Source organism: Limanda limanda, chromosome 22 (genome assembly GCF_963576545.1).
Source record: "Limanda limanda chromosome 22, fLimLim1.1, whole genome shotgun sequence".
NCBI lineage: Eukaryota > Metazoa > Chordata > Actinopteri > Pleuronectiformes > Pleuronectidae > Limanda > Limanda limanda.
Genome location: NC_083657.1, coordinates 2251522 through 2278916, shown reverse-complemented (window position 1 = coordinate 2278916; position 27395 = coordinate 2251522). Strand labels below are relative to the sequence as shown.

At 43.9% G+C, this 27395-nt stretch overlaps 1 protein-coding gene across 1 annotated transcript in view; it reads left to right on the top strand.

The window, feature by feature from the left end:
* Positions 1–25861, top strand: part of si:dkey-172j4.3 (diacylglycerol kinase delta) — a 43632-nt gene extending 17771 nt beyond the window's left edge. Inside the window, exons 3-30 of the mRNA XM_061066536.1 lie at positions 7295–7405; positions 7502–7582; positions 7798–7902; positions 8409–8541; positions 8848–8954; positions 9831–9956; positions 10786–10888; positions 11369–11528; positions 12636–12744; positions 13182–13321; positions 13484–13571; positions 14299–14390; positions 15586–15685; positions 16034–16099; positions 17613–17814; positions 17896–17994; positions 18087–18171; positions 18280–18387; positions 18726–18822; positions 19804–19911; positions 20003–20116; positions 20556–20690; positions 21283–21446; positions 21983–22088; positions 22550–22639; positions 23380–23493; positions 23578–23683; positions 23972–25861. Coding sequence (XP_060922519.1) covers positions 7295–7405; positions 7502–7582; positions 7798–7902; positions 8409–8541; positions 8848–8954; positions 9831–9956; positions 10786–10888; positions 11369–11528; positions 12636–12744; positions 13182–13321; positions 13484–13571; positions 14299–14390; positions 15586–15685; positions 16034–16099; positions 17613–17814; positions 17896–17994; positions 18087–18171; positions 18280–18387; positions 18726–18822; positions 19804–19911; positions 20003–20116; positions 20556–20690; positions 21283–21446; positions 21983–22088; positions 22550–22639; positions 23380–23493; positions 23578–23683; positions 23972–24021 — 3099 coding nt within the window. The 3' untranslated portion in view covers positions 24022–25861. The remainder of the gene's footprint in view (positions 1–7294; positions 7406–7501; positions 7583–7797; positions 7903–8408; positions 8542–8847; positions 8955–9830; positions 9957–10785; positions 10889–11368; positions 11529–12635; positions 12745–13181; positions 13322–13483; positions 13572–14298; positions 14391–15585; positions 15686–16033; positions 16100–17612; positions 17815–17895; positions 17995–18086; positions 18172–18279; positions 18388–18725; positions 18823–19803; positions 19912–20002; positions 20117–20555; positions 20691–21282; positions 21447–21982; positions 22089–22549; positions 22640–23379; positions 23494–23577; positions 23684–23971) is intronic.
* The last annotated feature ends 1534 nt before the right edge of the window (positions 25862–27395 follow it).

The window sequence follows — 27395 nt, the reverse complement described above, 5'->3', positions numbered from 1 at the left end:
CCGCATGCCGTTGCGTTACCAAGTTTTAAAATGTCAGGAAGCGAAAAAAAGAGAGAAAATTGTGTGTAACTAACGACACCAGACCTGAGGTCAGATACCGGGGTGTTTGTTTCATCCACCTCCGAGCGGCAGATGGGCGGGGTTAACAGCATCGGGACGAGCCAGGTCTGGTTCATCTGATAGTGCATTAAACATGCGTGTGTGTGTGTGTGTGTGTGTGTGTTTGTGTAGAACTTTAAAAACCTTAGAGGAACATGATTTGAACGTGGAGATGGATTTGTGTTTTCTCTCAGGGAAACCAGTGCACTGTTCTATTTATAAACCTCCAAACCCACACACACACACACACACACACACACACACACACACACACACTAACGACTGCACCGCTCCATCCACTCGTCTTCTTTCTCTTTCACTTCGCTCACTAGTGTTCTCTCTCCTTCCTCCCCCGTCCCTCTCCTCTCTTTCCCCTCCTGCCATCTGCTGGAGGAAATGAGCGACTGCAGCACTGTAACAATTTTTTTTTATTAAAAAGCCGAATCCCAGCTGGTGACATTGGTTCGAGCCTCGCTTGGCATTCCGACGGCGGCGCCTCATGATTACAGAAACACGTCCGTGGCTGAGAGGTCGGGGGGGTCGGTGTCTGCGTCTGTTTTAATTAGCTCCGGCAGAGACGCACCTGAACGTGTCTCCGTCTCCGAGCCGCTTCCAGCAGCTCATGAATAACCAGCTGCTGCTCATTGTCTCAGGAAAACACCGGCTCGGCCACATTTACATTCTGTGAACCCAACGCCGCAGATTGTTCTGGCGTTGAAACATATTGTTCTGGAGATTATTCAAAGGGAGATATTTCATAATAACCACAATGAGTCATTTGGATTCATCTACCGGCTTCTTGAGAAGCCAAGGCTGCTTTTCAGAATAAGGAATAGAAAGAGAGCAATAAATAAAAAGAGGAAATATTAAAGGCTATTCCTGTTGGAGGTGATGTTCTGCCTGAGCTTTGATGACAAGACGGATAAATTCCTCTTTTGAGAATTTTTCAGCTTCGGTAACATTATCGTGAAAAGTTCTTGATTCGTTTTCTAATTCGTCTTCTTTCTCTCATATTTCTTTTTTAAAGACAAATTAAGAAGTTTAACTCCCTTCGCTCGTGTAAAACAATTAGAAATCCCAGTTGCACCTAATTACGTTCTCAAATTCAACGTGGCGAAGCTATACAGATTTTTGACATTAGCATAATTAGCTTCCTGTGGCGCTAACGGAGCTGAGACACTGACCCTCTTTCTCTTTTCTCCTCTCGGGACAAAAACAGGGTTTTATCATCGGAGTCAGTTCACATGAGTGAGTCGTTAACGCTGCTGATGATGAAGCTGTGACCTCGTTCATGGATTTAACCACGAGGAGAGAGAGTGGAGGGGGGGGTAGAGGAGGTTAAAAAGAAGGAGAAGAAGTTGTGGAGAAGGGAGGAGAGACACCGATGAGAGAGAGAGAGAGAGACAGTGTGTGTGTGTCTGCAGGGAACAACATGTTTCTGCTCATTAAAGACACAACGATATGCAGACTGAAAGAACACACACACACACACACACACACACACACACACACACTTGTTATAATTCGCCTTGGCAGATGAGACACTGATCTGACACTGAAAGCTCTCCGATGACAGTGCGTGGGCAGCAGTGCACAGACACACACACACTAACACACACAGACACACAATCACAGTGACGCTTCCAGCTCTCTTCAGCAGAGTAGTGTAACATCAACCTCCCTGAATGTGTGTGTGTGTGTGTGTGAACTTGTATCTTTGTAGGGACCATGTTGAGTATTGAGTGATTTTGTTGTCATACACAATCACCATCGTTCGGCTCCTTTCGCCACAAACTCTCTCGACTTCTTCGTCCGGCGTCTTCACGAACTCTGGAGGCCAGACGTCTGCAGATCACCTGGAGGTTCTCACTCGGACACGTGCGCTCACACGTGCACTTCCTCTGGTGGAGACACTCCGGAGAATCAGTAACGGTTCCACCCGTCGGTACGAGAGGAGAAATCCTTGCTCCTTCTCTCCGGTGGCGTTCTCTGTAACTAAGCAACTGGTCAGTGGTGACGAAAATATGTGTTAGTGTGGAAGGAGATTGTTTCTGGTGCTTTTAAACCAAACCCATATTAAATTGGATGTGTTGTTGCTTTGATTGTGGAACTTTAGAGGAAGGTTCAGGGTTCGGTATTTACCTGTGATGTGGTGTGGTGGGGGGGGAAGGGCTAGGAATGCGTTATGTCATTGTGTGTCTTCACTAAGACAAACGTGTGTGTGTTTGTGGTCAGACTGGTTCTGTGAGTTTTATAAATAGCCTCAAGGAAATGGAGTCGAACACAGACACACAAACACACACCTCCCCAGGTGAACAGCATTGGCATACCACACCTTTGTTTGTGTGTGTGTGTGTGTGTGCGAGCGCGTGCGTGCGGGCGTGTGCGTGCGTGTGTGTGTGTGTGAAAGAGAGAGAGACACACACACACAGATAAAAGAGGTGTGACCTGCAGCACACCTGAGGAGGCGTGGCTTCCTGCCTGGGGGAAGTGGGCGAGTGAGGAAGTAGGTTTGTGTTGTGTGAAGGAGCCGCTGGTGAGGAAGGAGAGATCCAGCTGAGGAGGAACGGAGAGAGAGAGAGAGACACCAGGAAGAGAAGGAGGACGAGAAGGAGAAGTTCATGTCGACAGAGTTGAGAACATCTGAGAACTTTTTTAAAAGTTGTATGAGAAGAACAATGGGAGGAGTCCAGTTCAAATAGCACCAGAGAAGAAGAAGAGAAGGCCTCAGGAAACCAGCAAGGAGCCGGGGGAGAAGCACCGGTGGGATTCCGAAGGACATCACAGGAAGTGAGGTCACCAGCGTGCGCTGCCCGATGCCGGGGTGGTGTCAGACCAGCGGCTGCTGCATGGCCCCCCTGCTGTTCCGCTGCGAGGGGGGGGGCGGGCAGGGGGACGACGACCAGCTGAGCCAGGACGACCACCTGGAGTCCAGCCACAACAGGAAGCTGCAGGAGACGGGACAGGAGGACGAGGACAGACGGCACGAGGTCAGGACGGGTTCCATCGGGTCATTTCCTTTTAAAGGGTGATTCCACTCTGTCGGAGTGTAGGAGGCCACATGAGAGTGTGTGTGTGTGTGTGCTGGTTGTGTGTTAAACTCTATTTACACAATGTCTGTGTGGTCCTGCACATTTGTCACTTTTCAAATCTCACAGGTTAAGCCTGGATAAAGTCTGTTTTATTCTCATTTTCAAAAAGTCCCCCCCCCAAAAACAATGTATTCATAGTTTCTAACAGTTTTTATGTCTGTGGCTCCTCAAGACGAGTTGATCCTCAGACAAATATTTACTTTACATCTTTTCTCAAGACTCAGGGCTTATGCTAAACAGCTGAAACTAAAATTTTTGGTCAACAACCGAGAGATTAACAATCTAAAAGAGCAAGACTGATATGGATACTGATATAAGTGGTTCATCATTTTCTAGTTCCAAGTTCCAGTGTAATTGTTTGATATATACACCAAAGAGATTTGATATTTTACAATTTAACCATAAACTTTGTTGTGAATCAAAAGAAAGTGAATACAAAGAAAAACTCATCTATAACTAATATCTAAACCTTGAATATAGCAGGAAAACACGTCAGGAGCAGGAGACTCGGACACCGTGGTGCGATAGAGTTGTGCGACAGTCGTTACACGTGCGTTTGTATGTAAATGTGTGTGTGTGTGTTTTCAGTTGAGTAGAGAAAGCTGAATGGAAGAAGGGGGCAAAACAGAGAGAGAGAGGGAAAGAGAGAGAGAGAGGGAGAGAGAGTCAGATTAATCTGCGGGTTCACGTCACAGCTCTGTTTGGTCTGTACATGCATTTTGCAGATGAGTAAGTATGTGTGTCAATGCGCTCGGTGAACTTCCTCTGACAGCCCTGTGGTGTGTGTCTGTGTGTGTGTGTGTGTGTGTGTGTGTGTGTGTGTGTCTACAGGGGCTGATTGTTGTGATGTAATTAGCTCGGCTCTAATGAACACACACTGATCTGTCTGACAACTTCTCTCGGCTGGAGAGCAGCGGTATGGAATCGGTGTAGAACCTGACCTTGGCCCAGATTACACGTTGTGTTGTGGTCGTATGTTCTTTACAGATTACACGTTGTGTTGTGGTCGTACGTTTCTGAACCCACGTGTTGTTTGAACTGAGCTGATTCGCCGCTCTGCCTCCGCGCCGCTCACCCTCTGGAAACCTGACATTTTAATCCATTATTCAGGCCTGGAGGAGGTGAGAGGAGAAGGTCACGCATGTTGTTTCCACAAGAAAGTTTCATTTCATTTCTAATCCTGGGTGTGGAGTCAGACCTGGATTAGTTCGGTTGTTCGGTCCAAAGGGAACTTCACACCTTCTTCTTTCTTCCATCCCTCGAATGTCTTAAATCCCTGTTTTCCTGTATTCAACCTTTTTGTGTTGTTTCTCCTCCTGCTCCTCTCTCCTCTCGCTGATGATCCTCAGCGTCAGGACGTCTCTCAGTCTTCCACTTGCCTCTTCCACATGTTCTATCCCCTCCGGCTATAACAATTCATTGGAAGAAAGGAAGACGCACAGTGAGATCACAACGAGCTGCACGTTTCATTGCGAGGCGCGACACATGTACACACACAACAGACACACAGCTGAGGAATGAGATTGTGATGCAGCGATGAATTGGATTCATCACTGGTCCGGAGGCGCCTCGGTCTCATGTTCCTTCCTTTGCTCAGGAAGCCAAGGCCGTTACTGCAGAGAGAGAGAGAGAGAGACAGGAACCAGCACAATGAAGTGGAAAGATGGGGAAAGAAAAGATGGATGAGCGAGTCGGAGATAGAAAAGAGAGATGAGGAGGAAGTGGCCAAATGAGAGAGAGGAAAGAGAAGCGAGAGATTAATGGACGTGAAGAAGATGGATTAGAAACAGAGGTTCTGAAAGAGGGAGGGAAGATATTTCCTAAGAATCTCTGTTGTTGCACTAACAGCTCTTAAAATAACAGAAACCATCTTTGGGAATTTTGTTTTATTTTGGTATCTTGTCCCAACAAGCAACACGGAGGAGGTGGGATTAATATTAATGTCATTATTCTCTGTCGTCTTTTGTGTTGTGTAATCGATTTAAACCACAAAATATCTCGTCAGTCCTGAATTGTTTTTCCCACACACACACTTTCACTTTCTCCTTTTTACTGTAAAGGCCTCACACACACACTTCCAAAAACAACAACATGTGTGTGAAATGGAAAAACACCGGAACAGGTTTTGTCCTTTGTTTTTATTACAGTGTAATCATAACTGCGGATTCCGAGATAACAAACCCAATATCCTTTCCACCTCATTCCCAATTTCCTTTGAGCACTTGTTTGTCGAGGCAATCTGTGGTCGGAGCACGCTGCTACACATAAAAACAAGTCTGACCTTTGTGCTCCTGAGGAACCAGAGCGTTGTGTGTTTGTCTTTTATTCATTTTGGTCCTTTTTTCTACGAACTGTGGAAACCTGCATCTCTTGGAATAAGGAAACTTCAGGTGCAAACAGTCGTCTGTTCCCACTGGTTCCAGGTCTCGGGCTCATGTTTGCATTGCTCAACACACGTTCACCTTCGCCTGCAGGTAGTTGGAGCTGATTCATTACACATGACGTAAAGGATCTTGAGTCTGGGCTGATCAGACGAGCTGGCACACACACCCGACCACAGGCGTTCTGCTGAGACGTGCACGGTTACTCATTCTGTGGAGTTGCTATAAAGTCCAGGTTCCATTTCCAGGTGTTACAGAAACGAGTCGAGCAAGTTGATGTTTTATCCTCTCTTGAATTCTGTGCTTTTGTTGCTTCCTCTTTCCTGTTTTCGAGGATACATCTGATGTTGCCCCACAAATACTCCCAGTTAAGTCCAGGTTTATCTTGCTGTGAGCAGTAAACACGGGTTCCTGGTGCGAAGGTATGCAGGTTCCACGTGTGCACGAGATTTACTGTCGTGTCACACGAGCTGATCTGATGAAACCTGCAGCGTCGGCTCGTGCAGGAATGTTGCTTCACAGGAGGAAGAGTTCTAAGATCGTATCTCAGCCCGGGTCCATCACCTGACCCGGGTTTCCTCTTTAAATGAGAATCTCCATGGCGACCCCCTGACATCCCATCTCAGATTGATTACCCAGAGTGCATCCGCTCCTCTTAAGGGCTTGTGCTCATAAAGAGAGAAGTGTTGGATGAGCAGAGGCCCAGAGGAGAGTTAAAGGAAAACAGCAGTAGAACCCGAGAGTCTCAGCTAAACAAACTGAATCATGCATTCTGAGCGTGTGAATAATTCTCCTGCAGCTGCGGAGGATGACTCCTCCTCCTCCTCCTCCTCATCCTCCTCCTCCTCCTCCTCCTCCTCCTCCTCCTCCTCCTCCTCCTCCTCCTCCTCCTCCTCCTCCTCCTCCTCCTCCTCCTCCTCCTCCTCCTCCTCCTACCTGCTGCATCGCCTCATCACTGTTGCTCCGTAAAGACATTACCTCATTGCCTCTGCTGTCCAGACACTCTGCATTCTGACACGCAGCCAAACTTCAGCAGGACTCCGTAACAGGAATTTCAGGAAGATCACTCTGAAGTGTTTTTAAATGCATCAAAAACACTTAACAATTATAATATATGATAATAATAATTAGCTTTATTGATTGAATATTTATTTAAGCCTCGGAAGACACATTGAGGGATAAGACCCTCATTTTCAATGGTGCGGAGGGTACAATAAAAAAGTTGATACATTAAAAGTTAATACATTGAATAAATAGGAATGAAATAAATATGCATATATATATACACAGTAATACAAGGTATAAAACAATTCGTCAATAAAATACTATGGCAAAGTCAACTAGCAGTTACAGTCATTTATAGATCAAGCACCTTTCAAAATACACGGCTCTTGAGAAGTTAACAATTAAAACTGGTGGAAAACGTCTGGATGTCAGTGCAGGTGTGAACGCAGCTCAAGAGAGGATTTAAAAGTGGAATAGGATCTTTAAATCATTTCTAAAATGTACCAGACGTCAGCAAAGAGAAGTTTAAAATCATAGAAAAGTGCTGTTGGTTGTTTCCGTGGTTGTCGAGTCACTTGACGGATTCAGTGAACACGTCGTCTCTGTCTGACAAGAAGAAGAAGAAATCCCACTGACACTCGGATCTGTTGCCGTCTGCAGACAGAATGAACCTGAAGCCACTAACGTCTGCTTCCTCTTCCTTCTGACTCACAACAGAAAAGTGTGAAGGAGGGAATCCTGTTGAAGCAGACCAGCTCCTTCCAGAGATGGAAGAGGAGATACTTCAAGCTCCGAGGCCGGACCCTGTACTACGCCAAAGACTGCAAGGTACAGGAACTTAGTTTGTGTTGTTCTTAAGACGATAAAAGGTGAATAAGTGTCGAGGAGCGTTTGTCATGTTTTGTCTTTTTCTTCCCTCGTCAGTCGCTGATATTTGATGAGGTGGATCTGTCGGATGCTAGTGTGGCCGAGACCAGCACCAAGAACATCAACAACAGCTTCACGGTAAATAAACTGACTGCTATTATCATATTTGTTCATTTTTGAAAGTGAAGACTACAGTCTGGCCTTCTCCGTGTTAGTAGATGGGACACGGACTGGACGTTAAATACATTTTTAACTGTTTGCTGCATCATCTTCAACACGACAATAAGAAATTCATAAATGAGGAATAAACTCTAGATTCCCTCGTAGATCAGCTCTTTCTCTCTTTCCTTCAGGTGATCACTCCCTTTCGCAAACTGATGCTTTGTGCCGAGAGCAGGAAGGAGATGGAGGACTGGATCGGGGCGCTCCGATCCGTCCAGAAGTGGGAAACCTACGAGGTGAGTTTCTCTCTTCTTATCTCCTGAATCAACTCAGAAATGAGCCGAAGCTCGTCGGGAGCATAGAGTTTATTTTGATGAGAGCATCCTTCAGGTCTTCCTCCATCCCTCTCCTCCACCTCTGCATTCCCTCGCTCTTTCTGTGTCTCTCGTTCCAGCAGCAGATTGATGCGTCTCGTAAAAAACATCACAGCCTCGGCATTAACAGGCCGTAAAAAGACGGGGATGAGAGCTGGAAGCTTCTGAGTTCTCACAGCACGTTTAGAGCTTTGAATTTATGTCGTTGTCTGATCCCTAGTTATTTCCAATTCATGGGATTCAGCTGCAGCTCAGATGATGGAGAGGATCCACATCTCGTTCTTGTAGAGTTTCTAGAAAAGTCGTTTTCCACTGGGAGTTCTGGTTTGACGCCTCAGACTCTTCGTGTCGTCTTTTCAAACGTTGTGAGTCGGCGGGAACGACTTCTTGGTCTAAACTTCCTGACTCGTGGTTTCTTCCGTCCTCAGGCCAGCCAGTTCAACATGGAGCATTTCTCCGGGATGCACAACTGGTACGCCTGCTCGCACGCCAGACCGACCTTCTGCAACGTGTGCAGGGAGGCGCTGCCGGGCGTCACCTCCCACGGCCTGTCCTGTGAAGGTGCACAGACACACACACACACACACAGACAGACACACACATTTCAACACACGTTCCTTGGAAGAAACACATTTACAGCTTGGGACTGTGAGAGTAGAGAAGCAGGTTTATTGCTCCTAGCTTCAGGGAGAGGTTCGGACAAACTATCTCTTTGGAATTGTAAAATCCTTTTCTCACCTCTCTCACACAAGCAGTAAATATTACTCAATACATTTCATAAACGCTGATACCAACATATATATGTGTACGTGTACAATGCTCATATCGGACAAACTGATAAACTTTGTAATTATCTGTCCTGTGCAGTTTGTAAGTTCAAGGCTCACAAGCGCTGTGCAGTCCGCTCCACCAACAACTGCAAGTGGACCACGCTGGCCTCCATAGGAAATGACATCATCGAGGACGAGGACGGGGTGAGTGTTCAAACCCCGCCTCCTCTATGTTAGTGGACGGGACCAGAGGTGTCAAAAGTATTCACATTCATTACTCAAGTAGAAGTATAGATACTAGGGTTTAAAAAATACATTTGTAGAAGTTGAAGTATCAACTCAAGCTTTTTACTTAAGTAAAAGTGTAAAAGTACAGGTTTCAAAACTACTTAAAGTATAAAAGTAAAAGTAATCTAAGGGAACAAAAAATGTCCATTAAGGACAAACTCTTAAGCCGCGTCTCAGGGGCCTATAGTGCACTACCCCCCCTCCTCCAAAAAACAAATTTTTCTAAAGGCCATTTTGACTATAATGTTATATTAAAATGTTATGTTGAAAAATGTGGGATGCACTAGGCTACCCCTTTGAACTGCAAATATGCCCATTGGAAATTATAAAATTTGATTACAATGCAAATACATATATTGTTGGAAGAGACCTTTGGACTCAACACTGCCAATAATCAAACTTGACTTTCTAGAGGAAGTAAAAGTCGTAACAAGGTTGTGTTGCCTTTTTTTGTGTGTGTTTTTGAACGATGACAAACCGGAATGAAAACAAGCCAAAATGAAATCGGAGTAACGAGGCTATTTTTTAAATGTAAGGAGTAGAAAGTACAGATATTTGCGTGAAAATGTAAGAAGTAGAAGTAAAAAGTCGTCTGAAAAATAAATACTCCAGTAAAGTATAGATACCCAACATTTCTACTTAAGTAAGGTAACAAAGTATTTGTACTTGGTTACTTGACACCTCTGGACGGGACATGGACCAAACCCCAAACATCAAATTGCATGTTTCTCAAAGATGGTTTCTGTCACTAACATGATGCTTTTGCTTCCTTCTCTATCTTCTCTCCACCAGGTGTCCATGCCTCACCAGTGGCTGGAGGGAAACCTGCCCGTCAGCGCCAGGTGTGTCGTGTGTGACAAGAACTGCGGCAGCGTGCGGCGGCTGCAGGACTGGCGCTGCCTCTGGTGCAAAGACATCGTGAGTGGGATTGATTTCTGCCTCCGAGCCTTTAACAGAAAGCTGTCGGGTCAAATCACCGTGGGTTCTCGCTCCAGACGTCGCTGCGAGACCAGAGTTATTTTCAGTTTAATCCGTTAAGACTCGATCACGGGACAACACATGAACACATTGGATCCTGCACGTTGTCAACAAATAATAAACTTTAAAGAGAGGAAACAAATAAAACCAAAGCTGTTATATAACCATTGCAATTAAATTATCTAGGCTTTTTAAATAAGAATATCTCAGTCCTAAAATTCAATTCATCTTCATTCACAGTCGTAATTACTGAAGAAAAAAAAAATCTGAGTATGTATATATATGTTCCCAAAGCCCCATGAGATGAATTGTTATTTGTGAATGTGGGCTATACAAATAAAACTTGATTGATTGATTGATTGAAACAAAGCTATTTATCAAGGTTTAGCTCATTTAATGTTTAATTTAAAGCTGCATGAGTCTGTATTTATTCATCCATCGGGTGAAATGAGCAGATTTAATGATTTAAAACTGAGATATGAGCTGTAAAACAATGAGAGAAAATACACGGGATCGACCTTTAAGACACAAAGTTAAACACGCGTGTGCAGAGAAGTTACTCTACTCACTGTTCTGGTTTGATTAGAGCAAATTAAAACCTAGAATGTAAAGTGTGATCATCAAAACACACAGAAACAGACACACACTAGTGAATCAGAGGGATGTAGTAAAGGTTAGAGGTGTTAGAGACATTTGGTGTGTTTCACAGTAATGACCTTCTGTTATTGTGTGTGTGTAACTGTGTCTGTGTGCATGTGTGTACTTGTAGGTCCACAGCAGCTGTAAAGAACAAATGGGGAAGGTTTGTCCCTTGGGTCAATGTCGAGTGTCAATCATCCCCCCCACTGCACTGAACAGCATCGACTCAGACGGTGAGAGACACACACACACACACACACACACACACACACACACACACAGACACACACAGACACACACAGTATCACATGTTCAGCAGGTTCAAAGTTCAGCTGTGACTCCTCTGAACTCCAGTTGTGTGATTCTGTGACTGACTCCTCCCCTTTTCTCTGTCTTTTTCATTTTGTAATGTCGGAGTTGAATTTCAGTCTAGTTGTGTTTTACATAATTTGTTTATGCTCACCTGATAAAAGCTGGAGATTCACAATCTCAGTTAAAGCAACACTGAGCAACTTTGTCTGTTTCCTCTTTCTTTCCCTGAGCGTCTGTTTCCTAAATCAAAAAGATCAGATTTGTATAAAGTCCTTCACAGCTCCCTGGCTTTCAGGATCCATTACGTTACTTCTCTCTTCATCTGAACTTAACAATAAAAAACTACTCTCCAGGCTTTTTCTTTTTCAAAACCTCAAGTCACAGCAATGCTCCTCCCTCAGGCTTCTGGAAGGCCACCTCGGCGTCCTGCTCCAGCCCTCTCCTGGTCCTGGTCAACTCCAAGAGCGGAGACAACCAGGGCGTCAAGTTCCTGCGCAAGTTCAAGCAGCTGCTCAACCCGGCTCAGGTGTTCGACCTGATGAACGGAGGCCCGGAGCTCGGGTACGTGGGTGCGGGATAGGGCTGCAACTAACGACTATTCTGATAGTCGATTAGTCAACGATTATTGAAACGATTAATCGACTAATCGGATTATGAATGACACAAATTCTCAATTGCTCTTATTTAGCAAGCAGCTTTTAAATTTAGCTTGAGGTTGTTCGAGGCATGTGATGACTGAAAATAAAGGCAATAAATATTGATACTTCATTAAAAAAAAATGTCTTTTAATAAACTTTGTTGCATATAAGGGTACTGCTGACACAAAAGCAAAGACAAATCAAGTTTTTGTTGTATTAATTTTTCCTGTTAACAAAAATGACAGGGAAAGTAACAGCAATAAAAACATCAACAAACGAAACTACAGTCTTCTTCGGACTAAATAATTGTGATTAAAACAAGACGTTAGTCAGGCAATAGGATTACATAACGCTTTTAAACTTGTTAATAAAAAGTTTAAACCATATTTTTGTAATGGATTCTAGAATCCTGCGCGCAGATATATACGTTTATATATAACATCTGACTGAGGCGAGTCCGCATCGTCTCCGTTACGAAGTCACACGTGACTCCTCCTCCTCAAATGCGTGTGTCCTGCTTCCATGGAGAACAGGTCCTCTGTACAGATACTGCAGGTAGTTTTTTTCGGGCTGTTACGGCTGAAGTTCTCCCGAACTTTTTACTTTCTGAACGCGATGCTGCTGCAGCGGAGGACGCCATCGGACCGTGTTTTGTCGCTATTGCACATGCGCGACTTTCAGAGATAGGAAGGAAGCGAGATGGCTCACTCCTCCGCTGCTTTCATCAGCACCTCCGGTAAAACAACGTTTAGTTCAACTGCACGGCACGAAAAACACGTGCTATGACGTCACCAACGAATTATCGACGAGTAAATTCGTCGGCGACTATTCCTGTCATCGATTTTTGTCGACGACGTCGACTAATCGTTGCACCCCTAGTGCGGGACCTGGAACGCTGTCGTGCTCGGGAGAGAAACAATTAACAAGCGTTAATCCTCCTCTTCCTCTCCTCTTCCTCTCCTCTTCCTCTCCTCTTGCTCTCCTCTTCCTCTCCTCTTCCTCTCCTCTTCCTCTCCTCTTCCTCTCTCAGGCTTCGTCTTTTCCAGAAGTTTGTGACGTTCCGTATCCTGGTGTGCGGAGGAGACGGCAGCGTGGGCTGGGTGCTCTCAGAGCTCGATAAACTCAACCTCCACAAACAGGTGAGAGCGACGAAGAGGAGGAGGAGGAGGAGGAGGAGGAGGATGATGTAACTCTGATGCGTGAGGTCGCTGTGGAGAACACAGAGTTACCTGCTACCAGATAATTAGGCTGTTGAGAAAAGAAGCTGTAGAATAAATCTATTTCTCCTGGGATCCATCGCCTGTAGGTGTTTCTGTCATCAGTGAATCTAAAGAGTAAATGTTGTTTCCACTCATCAGCTTCAACTGATTCATCAATGTCACTGAATTAATCAGGATTAACGAGCGCCCGTGTTTTTAATTTGGCCTTTAGTTCAAGTTAAACACCAGATCGAATCAGTTTGAATCACTTCAGGTCAAACTAACCAGCGTGTCCACAACCAGCCTCTGATGATTCCTCTGTGGTTTAATGGATGATTCCCCACTGACTCCTCCCTCTTGTGCTGGCTCCTCCCCAGTGCCAGCTCGGCGTGCTGCCTCTGGGCACCGGGAACGACCTGGCCCGGGTCCTGGGGTGGGGGGGGCTCTGTGATGACGACGCCCAGCTCCTGCAGATCCTGGAGAAGCTGGAGAGAGCCACCACCAAGATGCTGGACCGGTGAGAACTCAGTTAGAATCAAACTGTGGAGACTGAGTCCTTTGTTGTGTGTCGAATATTAAACGTCACGAGTTGTTTCTGCTGCTTGACATCAATGTGTTTGTGTGTTTGTGTGTTTGTGTGTTTGTGTGTTTGTGTGTTTGTGTGTTTGTGTGTTTCCAGATGGAGCGTGATGACATACGAGCTCCCGGCCACCAGCAAACACACAACAATCATGAAGGAGGACGACGGACTCGATTCTCCGCTGCAGGTGAAGTAGCTCCGCCTCCAGGAAGCAGTCTGCTTTCCCATAAATTAACTCCACCCCCTCCAAAAATAACAGATCTCACACAGGCTCCGAGAAATGATTATGTAAAACTTCCGCTGAGAAGTTAGAGGTTTTGTAGTGTTCGATGGGATGTTTAATTTCCTTCTCTGGACATGTTTGATGGAACATCCTTTTATTTCAATTTATTTCAGCATGTTTAAAGCATGTTTAAAGCTTGTTTGACTTGTGTATTGTTAATGTTCTTATGTTGAATGAGTATAAATTTACTTTGTAAGTAATTCTGTGACTTATTTCTTCTTTCATAGTAATTTTCCTTCATACTTTTTGCCAGTATGGTCGTGAAATAGGTCTTAAACTCTATTCAAAGTGGTCTTAAAAAGGTCTTAAAAAGTCTTAAATTTATCTTGTTAAAACCTGTAGGAACCCTGGGGGGGGGGCTGTGAAGTTTTTCCATAAAAAGATCTCCGTCCCCGTGACTCATCTCCTGCAGGACCACCTCCTCACCTTCACTTCGCTCAGAGACTTATTGTAGTGAAGACGTTTTGGATTCATTCCGTTTGTTTGTTGTCACGAGAGAGAAAGATGGAGAAAGAGAGAGACTAAAGAACGATAGAACCCTCACCGATAGATTCTCTAAACTCATATTCTTGGTTTTTCTTGTCGTTCTCAGTCCCAGGAACTAACCTTCTCTCTTTTCTTTTCCCCTCAGGTGCACATCACTCAGTATGCAGACTCCGTGGCCTCACACCTCGCCAAGATCCTGGACTCGGACAAACACAGCGACGTCATCTCCTCCGCCAAGTACGTGACGTGCATGCGTTTAAAAAAGACTTTAGGGATGAGAGGAGGATGGGAGGATGAGGGTTGAGCGAGTGTCTGGTTAATGAGCATTGATTGATTTTGGCTCTGCTACACAAACACACACACACACACACAGTAAATGTCGCCCGGCTGCAGGTGAAAGATGACTCAGTGTTCAGTCGTCGTCCTCGCTGCGTTAGCACGTTAGCACGTTAGCATCCGTCCTCTGGGAGAAGACGTCCTGCTCGTTACTGAGCTCCTCTTCTGTTCTGAGTGTTTCACTGCAGCACATCTAAATCACCTCATGGATTAGTTCAATGTGCATTTCTGCACCGAGTGGGATTCAAACAAGTGTCAATTTGAGGGGAAAGTGAAGCCATTGCACCATTGACACTTGTATTCTCGCAACTGACCAACAGGGGGCGACTCCACTTCTCACTTTACAACGTCAGTTTCCTAAAGCGTTTATGTCTAAATCTCTAGTTTCCATCTTCAATACATCATGATGTTCATTTAGTAAATTATGATCATTAAGAGTCAAACAGACACCAGATGTATTGGGTGGTGGCTACAGTGTGATTGACAGCTAGTATCGTCCAATGGGAGCAGGTCTCAGGTGTCCAGTGTCCTCGTTCTCTCAGGCTCCACCCCCTCTTCCTCCAGATATGGTCCCATTTCTTATATTTTGAGCGTTTTCTTCACTGGAAATCGTTTTTTTACACCAAACAGTCAAATCTAAAACCTGCAGCTGTAAAACATCTTCATGATTCTACCGGTTCTTCACCATCTTAACATCTAGTGTTCACGCTGACTTCTGTCATTTCCTCTTTGAACAACTGAGCTGCACAGGACCACCACACTTACATAAATGAGGCGTTTTGTTTTCTTTCTTTTTTGCAATAATCACGTTACAGGATCTGCTATTTGCTGAAGGCGAGTGTGAGTGTGTAGAAAGGTTTCTCATGACTCACACAGCTGCAAACACACAACAAGCTTAGCTTTAATATTCTCAACACCTTCTGATTTGTATGATGTTTTTATTATCCTGCAAATATCTGAATTACTGCAACGAGGATCAATAAAGGATTATCTCATCTTACCTTAAATAACTACATGTCTATGAACATCTCATATCAGCGTCTCTGACTCACTGAAGCGTTTGAACCTGATAATGACTAACACCCCCCCCCCCCAGGTTCCTGTGTGGGACGGTGAACGACTTTGTGGCGGAGGTGGGGAAGGCGTACGAGCGAGCCACAGAGAACAAGGAGGAGGCCGACGCCATGGCCAAGAAGGTAAATGCTCCTGTGTGTAGTCGTGTGTGTGTGTTATGTAACTGCTTGTGTAACAGTGGCTTAGTGGGCGAGTGTAGGTGTGTGTGTGTGTGTGTGTGCAGAAAATAGTTGTGTCGCTCTGTGGTCTTCACTGTTTTCAAGTGTCTGACTTTTCATGAAGGAGACGCTGAAGAGGAGGATGAGTTTCATAACCAATAAGTGGATTCAATTTGTTCCTCTGGTTAAAGTGCAAACCTTTTCATTTCATTATACATCCTCCACTCTTTAGTATCTTCAGCTTTCTCTCGTTATATAAATAACTCTTGTATAGAAGTATTACTGCGACTGATACTTCTCCTTTCCTCACAGTGTTCGCTGCTGAACGACAAACTGGATTCTCTCGTCAAGGCCTTGAGTGAGGAAGCAGAGGCTCAGGTAATAACCAGTGAAGTTCATCAATATCTAATAATCATAACTGTGGATCTGTGGAGCTGTAGATGGAAGGTTTTGCCCCAAATGTAATGTTAACACCTCAAATTCAGGTTGCGTCCTCTTCTTCTCTTAATTCATGATTATTAACCTTTTCTAAAGTAAAGTTTCGGCCTCTGTTGAAGTCTGTTTGAACCTCAGAGATCAAAAAGATAGAAACTTTTTTCCTCTGTGTTTGAAACGTTTGAATCCCTCCGGACTCGACCTGTGCAGCAGAGGAAGTGAAAACACAAAAGGAAGCTTGTTCCCTGCGGAGTCTTTTATTCACAGGTGGATTTTGCTGCTTTAAAAGAAACGACTCAACCCTCAGAAAAAAATGATTTACACCCGCTGCTCCAGAAGAGAAGAGGCAGAGAGTTTCAACTTTGAATCAGGCTTCTGTATATCTTATCTATATTTCATATTCCATACATAAAATATGGGTAATCCTCCAACAGCTCGGCCTGTAAATGAATGTTTACTGCAGCTTGAAAGGCTCCACAGAGTCAAGTTCATGAATGAAGTGACATTTGCTGGTTCCCACTAGGGTTGCAAAATTCCGGGAATATTCAAAGTTGGAAACTTTCCATGGGAATTAACGGGAATATACGGGAATATACGGGAATTAACAGGAATATACGGGAATTAACGGGAATAAACTGGAAATGTTGTGGGTAATTTATACTAACTGTATTTACCTTGTCATATACAGACATAAATATAAACATTTTGTTTTGTCATAGGCTGATTTGAGCCCTGAGGAAACTTTGGGCACTTGACTATATGCTTCTGCATCGTTGTGTCATTCTTAACATAGGTCTTTGCACAGTATTTGCAAATGTACACAGCCTTTCCTTCTACATTGGATGGGGTGAAATGTCTCCACACATGAGAGAGTGCACGTGGCATTGTTCTGTAGAATAAGATGAGAAAAAAGTTTGTAAAAAAACACTAATGCAATGCCAGAGATATAAATAGTTAGCCAAACAATTGGAATCGTCTGTAAACATATTTTACAATTGATGGATAAATGAATGGAAATAGGCTAGATGAACAGATGAACAATCCTCAATCAGCATGCTAATATATTTTCCCAGTAATATCATGGAAACTTACCTGACTAGTCCTTCACTCTACAGCAGGCCTCAGTAGCCCTGCTGTAGAGTGAAGCATGCTGGGAGTTATCTGTGCATGTGATGGAAGAATGACCAGTGGAGGGTTGAAACTCAACGTTCCATACATCTTTAAAATAGAGTTTTGAATGATGTTTTTATTGCTCAGCGTTTGATTTGTGTAGTTTTTTTTTTTTTTTCAAAATTCCCGAGCTTAACTTCCCGTGGAAAGTTTCCGGAAAGTTTCCGGAAATTTACCGGAAACTTTCCGCCCCTTTACAACCCTAGTTCCCACTGATCCTAAAGTGAAACAAATCTTATTTCTTCTGGAGCATCAAGAGGATTCCTCTCTTCTCTGTGTTCACCAGGTTGTTCCGGCCGGTTCGGTTCCGATCCAGGAGAGCAGCGGTGGCGGCGGTGGCGGTGGCGGCGGCGGCGGCTCGAACCCGGGAGACGGCGGCGGCGAGTCGGGGTCAGAGGGCAAATCATACCGGTCCAAGGAGCAGCTGATGCTCCGAGCCAACAGCCTGAAGAAGGCGCTGAGGCAGATCATCGAGCAGGCGGAGAAAGGTACGAGCCGCTTTCCCCCCCGAGCCCGTCGGATGTGTGTGTGTTTCTAACGAGTCGACTGACGAGTGTTGTTTGGTTCAGTGGTCGACGAGCAGAACCGACACACGCAGGTGCAGAGGATGTCCTCCTCCTCCTCCATCAAGAGGGAGAACAGCGAGGAGCTGAAGGAGGCCGAGCCACGTACGTCTGAATTTGTATATTTTATAATAACTCATTGGATGACCTTTCCTACATGAAGAAGTTTTCATTTTACCCATCATGCTTCACTCCAGGTCCCGGCGGCCTAAGTCCCACCTCCCCCATCGTCCTGGAGAAACCAGAGAGTCTCCACACGGTCACCTTCAACGAGGACTCAGTGTAATTCAGTGTTTGACCTCAGAGCTTGATTATTATTGATTATCATCATCAATCAGAGGGATTATGATGTTTTAACGGCTGATTCATATTATCATATTTTGTGTGTAGACACTGTTCAGAGAAGTGTGTGATGAACAACTACTTCGGCATCGGCCTGGACGCTAAGATCTCCCTGGAGTTCAACAACAAGAGAGACGAGCACCCCAAGAAATGCAGGTGTGAACAAACACACAATCACAGACACACAACGTGCACAATTATAACGTTGTGCTTCGTATCTCCATGACAACAGCACCAGAGACTCGGGGGTGTATTTAGATTCTGTCGATCAGAATGAAACAGCTGCAATCATCATAGTTTTTATTATATTTTCAGTTTGGAATTCATTATCTGAGAGGCATCACTTTCACATGAGAAGTGACTTTGAAGACGATAATACGAAAATATTAAAGAAAACATTTCCTTTTTCCTTTGAATCGTTTCCTGATCAATTCAAGTTTTAATGAAGTAAGACTCTCCTCTGATTGGTTCCTCGGTCCCGTCTCCTCCTGCAGCAGCCGCACAAAGAACATGATGTGGTACGGAGTCCTGGGAACCAAGGAGCTGGTGCAGAAGACCTACAAGAACCTGGAGCAGCGAGTTCAGCTGGAGGTGAGACTAGGGTTGCAAAATTCCGGGAATATTCAAAGTTGGAAACTTTCCATGGGAATTAACGGGAATATACGGGAATTAATGGGAATAAACGGGAATTAACGGGAATAAACTGGAAATGTTGTGGGTAATTTATACTAACTGTATTTACCTTGTCATATACAGACATAAATATAAACATTTTGTTTTTTGTCATAGGCTGATTTGAGCCCTGAGGAAACTTTGGGCACTTGACTATATGCTTCTGCATCGTTGTGTCATTCTTAACATAGGTCTTTGCACAGTATTTGCAAATGTTCACAGCCTTTCCTTCTACATTGGATGAGGTGAAATGTCTCCACACATGAGAGAGTGCACGTGGCATTGTTCTGTAGAATAAGATGAGAAAAAAGTTTGTAAAAAAAACATAATATATAAATAGTTAGCCAAACAATTGGAATCGTCTGTAAACATATTTTACAATTGATGGATAAATGAATGGAAATAGGCTAGATGAACAGATGAACAATCCTCAATCAGCATGCTAATATATTTTCCCAGTAATATCATGGAAACTTACCTGACTAGTCCTGCACTCTACAGCAGGCCTCAATAGCCCTGCTGTAGAGTGAAGCATGCTGGGAGTTATCTGTGCATGTGATGGAAGAATGCACAGTGGAGGGTTGAAACTCAACGTTCCATACATCTTTAAAATAGAGTTTTGAATGATGTTTTTATTGCTCAGCGTTTAATTTGCTTAGTTGTTTTTTTTCAAAATTCCCAAAATTCCCGAGCTAAACTTCCCATTGAAAGTTTCCGGAAAGTTTCCGGAAATTTACCGGAAACTTTCCGCCCCTTTGCAACCCTAGGTGAGACACACACAGACACACACAGACACACACAGACTCACACTCTGATGTGTTTATACCTCTGACAGAATGAGGAACAGAAAGTCGTGGAGAAACAAGCTTCTCTCTTCTAACTTCCTGTCGTGTCCCTCAGTGCGACGGCGTTCCCGTTCCTCTGCCCAGCCTCCAGGGCCTCGCCGTGCTCAACATCCCCAGCTACGCCGGCGGCATCAACTTCTGGGGCGGCACCAAGGAGGACAACGTGAGAAACAAACAAAACAAACATGTCCGACTCGTTGATCCACAGCGGGAGAAGCTCCTCTGACGCCCTTGTTCTCTCGTGTCCTCCTCAGAACTTCGGGGCGCCGTCGTTCGACGACAAGAAGCTGGAGGTGGTGGCCGTGTTCGGCAGCATGCAGATGGCCATGTCCCGGGTCATCAACCTGCAGCACCACCGCATCGCACAGGTAACACAAGCTCCTCCCCCTGGAAACGTTGAATACCCACAGTTCAGTTCCCCGGGGGTGAGCACACGTGTAAACTCACCTTGAGCATCAACTGTCACAAGGTTTGCACAAGCTCCTCCCCCTGAAAACGGGAATATCCAAAGTAAAAAATAATAAATAGAGTGTCAGATCACCCTGTTGAACAGATAGACTTTTTGAAATACAACTAAATTAAGAGTTCTACTCCTGGTTGATGCATAAAAATCACAGTTTAAGACCCTTTCACACGTGTAGAATTAACCTTTTCTGAGACACGGTGCTTTTTAATGTTGTCTTTAAAGCTGTGTGTTTCCCAGGAGTGAGGGACCTGTTCCCTGCAGGAGGTCGAGCAGTGAAAACATCTGCTTTAGAGGAATCTCCTGGTCTGACAGGTTGTGTTTTGTGCTCTGTGGCGTCTCAGTGCCGTCAGGTGAAGATCACCATCCTGGGGGAGGAGGGCGTCCCGGTGCAGGTGGACGGAGAGGCGTGGATCCAGCCGCCCGGCATCGTGAAGATCGTCCACAAGAACCGAGCTCAGATGCTCACCAGAGACCGGGTAAGACCTGGTTTCTGTGTGTGTGTGTTTCTGTTTCTACATTAAACCCCCACAGCTCCGGCCTTGAGATTCTCCTCCTTTCATAAACACTGCAGCTGAAGATCCGCTCTGAGCCTCTGTTGACTCGTTCTCGCTCGTGTTTGTTCTCTCTTCTCGCCGCTCGAGCCTCTGAGAGCTCTCTTGAGCCGAATGCACTCGGCCGGTTTGTTTCCATGGTTTCCTCCTGAAGCACAACCCCGAGAGAAGAGGCTCAAACTGCCACGGTCCCTGTTCGATCCCCGTAATCATCCACCAGCGGCTCAACTAAATGATTCTTCTTTATTTCCCTCAGTTCTACAGATAAACACGTTGTTTATTCTCTCGTATCTCAGCCCAGATTTCTTCTGTGACTGTTTCTTATCTCTGCACAAACACAATATGTGAAGAATCATCTGGATTCAGGCGTCAGGAGCCTCGTGAGCTCACCTGCTTCCTCTTCTTCCAGGCAAAACTAGAACCTCTTCAATTAGGGCTCATCAGTCAGTCACACTCATTTCATCGAGGTCTATGACTTCTCCTCCTGAAACCTCTTTGCGTCTCCGTCTCGTTTCAGGCGTTCGAGAGCACGCTGAAGTCGTGGGAGGACAAGAGGAAGTTCGACAGCTACCGCTCCTCCCGGCCGCGGCTCAACTCGCAGCAGTCCATGGAGTACCTGACCGATGAGGAGTGTGCTCAGGTGCAGCAGCTCGGCATCGTGGCCGACACGCTCATCAACAAGTGAGAGGCAGCTCAACTCAGAGGATACAGTCGTTTACATAACGACAACCTTCCTGTTTGTTCTCGTGTGTTAAAATTGTCGAGAGATGAATTACTTCCCTCCGCTGCAATCAGCTTTTCCAAATTGTTTCTTAGAAACCGTTTGTGTTCCTCTGCGAAGCCAGATTCTCTTTTTACGATGATACACATTTTAATTACATTTATAAACTCGTCTCCGAAGTTGAGAAATATTCATAAAGGGAAGTGGGGAATTTTCCAGCTCAATAAAAAAAAAGCAGACACGGTGTAATTTCCACTTTCCGACATTTCCTTAAAACGACTCGGTAAGAAGATGAAGGGGAAATGGTTTTTTATTTGCAGGGAAGATACAGAGAGTATAAATGTGTATTTCTTCAAATCAACTTATTTATCATGAATCCAAACAAACAGATGAAGGAACAAGACGTTTGCTCCACCAATAATCCCCATAATTACTTCCTCTCAGAAATAATAACCACATCTCTCACGTCCGTGATCTGCTCCCTCGTTCCCTTCAGGATCCGCGAAGCCGCCAAGACGCACAAGCTGGTGGAGCAGGAGCTGGCGCACGCCGTCAACGCCACCGCCCTCGTGCTCACCGAGGCCAAAGTGTCCAGCCCGGAGGTAAGACAGCAGGAGGGACAGAGGGACAGACAGAGGGACAGAGGGACGGACAGAGGGACAGACAGAGGGATGGACAGACGGACGGGTTGAGAAACCCCAGCGGGTCTCACGTCCGTTTATAGGCAGTTAATTCTGCTTCCTGTTAATCTGGATCCCATCAGTGGCTTCAAGGACACGGCAGAGTTCAACATGTATAATTAGAAAGATAATTACACGACTAATTAATTCATAATTAGTTAATGAAAATAACCGTGACATTATTTAAACCTTTTCACAACAACTGTCAAATCCAGCGCTTCACAAATCGTGCAGTTTTGGATCTTTAAGTCATAAATAGTCGTTAATGATGAAGTGCGAAGATTAAACAGTTTTCACTTCAGTACATAAAACGATATGAAACATAATTGAAAGCACATTTTATTGCCGAGCTTCTGTGATGGAACGTCGTGGTTTGTTTCCAGTGTCTGAGTCGCAGCACGGCCGTGGAGATCGTGAACATCAGTAAAGTTCTTCAGGCCGAGACCAGGATGCTGCTGGACGGGAAACTACTGGTACAACTCTTCATCAACTCTTCATCAACTCCTCTTCTCTGTGTTTGTTGTGCTGTAGCTCCATTGAGCTTGTGAGGGAATCAGTGTTAATTTTGGCAGCTATTTTTGATTTAGTCTTTAGACGAAAATGCATATTAGTTTTAGTCACATTTAGTCATTTTTATCCTTCTTAGTTTTAGTCTAGTTTTAGTCGACGAAAACTCAGAACATTTTAGTCTAGTTTTAGTCACATTTAATAGCCACATTAAACTCCTTATCTTCCCTTCTCAGGTCCAGGGACCCCCTGTGTTGTGTCTACAACTGCATACTAGTCTAGCTTGCAGTACTTAGGTTGTCCATTAGATGTCCCTCCTATAGGTCTATAGCAGGGGTCGGCAACCTTTACTATCAAAAGAGCCATTTTGCCCCCTCTTCCCCCAAATAAAATTTGTCTGGAGCTGCAATAACAAAGCTGATAAAATGTTATATAAAGTTATACTATACTACTCTGTAGATTATTGCATTTATGAAATTATAGAACACCAATAAAGAAAACTGTTGACATTTTATTTATTTTAAATTAAAATAGATTTCGTCATAGTTTTTATTTTCAAAGATCCTTTTTCAATACGTCTTCGTCTCGTCTTAGTCATGGGAAAAGGGGCGTTAACGAATGTTTTTCGTTATCGTTATCATCAACGAAATTAACACTGGAGGGAATTCACCTTTCTTTTCTTTCCATCCTTTCTCCTCCTCCTCAGTCGGAGTCTCCAGAGGAAGAGGAGCTCCGGTCGACCCTCAACAGCCTCAGCGCCGAACTCCACAAGCTGGACGACATCCACTGGATCTGTCCGCTCATGCAGTGCTCGGACGAGGTATCAGCCAATCGCAGCCGAGCGTCCGAGAGCGTGAACGTCCCGGCGTCTCCGTGTGTTCACCGTCTGTTCGTCTTTTCACAGGAGTCGGTGAGGAGCAGCAAGAGCAGCATGAAGCTGAAGATCTGCCCCAAGGTGAAGAAGGACCGAGAGAAGCTCCACAAGCAGAAGTCCAACAGTTCTCTCTCCGGTGAAACTTCTTTAACTTTCATTCAACACAGGAAATGAGGAATCAGCTCTAAGACCTTTTACATGCCAAAAAAAAAAACTGTTTTCAAAGAACGTCTTTGCTTTTAACATCTAGTTCCTTTATTTCCTTGTGATTCATTGTGTTTTCTTCAGTTGTAAAAGCGGCTGCTCCTCTGCCAAGGAACCAGATATTAGCAATTGAATCATTATTAATCAATAATCAGCGAAGACACATTGGAAGTGTTGTTATCTATTGTCCGTAATTGAATTTACTTTCTCTGTCCGGCAGGAACTTGGGAAATCAAAGGTGTCGCTGAGGCCGATTCCTCAGGAAACTGAAGTCCTGCGTGAGGAGCTTTACTGTTGCCGCCGTAACCCTGACAACCAGGCGGGGGGGGGGGGTTCTCCTGCCCAGTGGCGTCACAGACGAGCGAGGAAGGAAAACCATCTTCCAACTTTTACGCCGTTTCCCTCCCTGTGTTGCTACTTCGTCCTTTTTTGAAACGGGGAGGAATCTTTTTTCCTGTTGTTTGAGTTAGTTTGAAAGGGGCGTGGCTTCGCATCGCTTCACCATCGGCGTTTTGGTTCTGTGGGCGTGGCCAACGGGACGAGGGAGGCGTGGAGCGACGTCGCCAAACGTGTTATCGACGACAAAATGTTTACGTGGCGCTCTCCTTGCATGTTGAGTGCAGCCATCTTGTTTTATATCTATTATTGCAATCTTTAAATTGTTTTTCCTCTTTAGCTTCAGTTGTTTTGTTTATGAAAATCCTTTTTTTCTTCAGACTTTCTCAGAGTATTTATTTCTCGTCGCTGCTGCCGGGAAAAAACTCCGACGGCAACAAATCCACAAAATGAACAAACATCTCAACCTTAACTTCTGCTGAACTGGAGAATATCTTAAATGTTGCAAAAAATATACTGAGGAATGTACTTGTGTGGACTCGTATTAACCTGGAGATTATATAACGTTTAATGATAACTCGCATATGATTTCACAAAGGTTGTGTTGTCGTGGTTGCTGATAAGCTGTTGTGTGACGTGTGTGGTTCCGAGGCTGCAGAGGAAAACGTTCTCAAGTCATTTCATCCGTGTTTCAGCCTTTTGAAAAGATCGAGAGACTTTAACGTTCGGTACATCGCTCGGTTATTATCACGTTTTTAAAATGGTTCGATGTTTTTGACAGTTTACGCTGAGGAAGCATTTTCCTCTTACTTTGCCATACTCTTGATTGTAACTGTAATATAGGAATAAGAGTCAGTGGATATTTGATTTTTGCCTTGTCTGTGGTTAAAAGCTATTATCAACATCAAATATATATATATATTTTTTAAGTATATCTTATTTTCCCAATGGTAACGTGTGAAGCTTTGCTTCTGACAAACTCGGCCACTGTGTGTAAACACAAAGCCGGTTCCTGCTGTTGTGTGTCGCTGCATGAGAACTCACAATCGCCTCTTCACACATCTTCAGCCTGATTGTTCGGACCTGTGGCATTTGTGCAATTTAAATATTTTATTATCTGCTCCAGGTTATTGTATTAAGACACTGGAGGAAGGTTTATTATTTAGCAAAGAAAAACAGATGTACGTCCATCTTTTCAGCGAGTTATTAGACTTCATATGTCATATTAAGTTTATATATTATACGGCTGCAGCCTGAATTACCACATGAAGTGAGTAACATGTTTGGCTAAAGTATAATTTACAGGAAGGAGCATTTAGGAAAAGTTATTTTTTGCAATAATTCAGCAAAAGTGTGAATTACAGAATTCCAGGGTATCATTTTAAAAGTTAGAATAGTTAGGATGTAACTCATCAACATTAGGACCTGAGTCAGAAATCCGCTGCAGCTCATAACCACAGAAACTTATTTTATCAAGACAACACACGAATCAGAAATCCACTTTGACTCAGGTCTGTTCTTTTGAAGTTTAAACTCTCGAGGGATCGTTTCTGTGCTTCTGGATTTTCTGTCGTTCAAACTAACCCTTGAGGAGGCGGAGCTACTGTGAGGCGTTGTAGATATTAATTTTTAGATCTGGTCAGATTGTGCTACGTGTCCATCGTGTGCCGGCTCTACACCCCCGAGGCTTTATGGTGTCGTGCCAAGTTCGTACCGAGTTCAGTGGATTATGAGACATACAAGGTGTGTGTGTGTGTGTGTGTGTCTGCGTGTGTGTGTGTGTGTGTGTGAGCTTCAGATGCAAAAGACGTATGTCGTACATTTCAAAGTTTACTGTATCTTGCCTTGCACTTTACAAAGAAGCAAACTTTACGGGGGGGAAAAAAGACATTTTACTGTACGTGTGTGTTTCAGATGTCGAGTGGGTACGAGAGTTTTTTTTATTGATTTATTAAGAATCTTTTATTTATGTCAAACGTGTGTTGATGAAATGTATTATATCTAACCAAGTGTAAAAAGAATGATAAATGTTTCTTACAGCAGTGGTTGTACATTTGCTCCCACAGCCCCCCCCCCCCCCCCATGTGACACCAGTATGATTGTCATCCCGCTGCCACAGCACTGCCTTCAGATGTCGCTCAAATTTAACGAGTTCTTCAGTGTCATAAGAGACGATTACGCCAAAAATGTGATGTCATGTACAGCTTTTGTTTAATTGCTTTGGATTTATTAATATTTTTATTGTTAGAAAATGGACCGGAAGCGAATACAGGATAAAAAGCAAAGTGCTAAATGATATTTTAACCGAAATCATTTCATAGTTGTTTCTCTTTTTAAAGCATCTGAATATAATCGACTTTATTTAATAACTTTTTGGTCCAGAGCTCAAAAGACATGTGACCATAAACCATATTAGACCACGCCCCCTGATCCGAGCAGCCTATCACGAGGCTGTGTGCAGTGCTGGGAGCCGACTCGATGTTGCACGACCCTGTACGTTGCGAGGTGTTTTATTGTGTAACTGTGTGCAGTGTGTAACAAAGACAAAGTCAGTGCAACCCTTTGGAGATTAAATGAATAATTGATGTGAAGTGAACAATCGACTGGTGGCGTTTGCTTTTCATTTTTCATCTTCCAGGTCGAGAGACGTGAAGAGTAAGTGTACGACAAATACAACCTCGTGTACACAATGTGTTTAAAGGTTAAAGTCATAGGTTAGCATGTCGTCCAAAAATTATAAAAAGTCATAGGTTAGTATGTCGTTCTGAATATGATAAAAAGTCATACTAACCAATGACTTTTTTATCATATTTAGAACGACATACTAACCTATGACTTTTTTTTATCATATTTAGAACGACATACTAACCTATGACTTTTTTATCATATTCAGAACGACATACTAACCTATGACTTTTTTATCATATTTAGAACAACATACTAACCAATGACTTTTTTATAATTTTTAGAACGACATGCTGACCTATGACTTTTTTATAATTTTTAGAACGACATGCTAACCTATGACTTTTTTATCATATTCAGAACCACATACTAACCTATGACTTATCATATTTAGAACAACATGCTAACCTATGACTTTTTTTATCATATTTAGAACCACATGCTAACCTATGACTTTTTTATCATATTCAGAACGACATGCTAACCTATGACTTTTTTATCATATTGATAACGACATACTAACCTATGACTTTTTTATCATATTCAGAACGACATACTAACCTATGACTTTTTTTTATCATTTTTAGAACGACATACTAACCTATGACTTTTTTATTAAATTG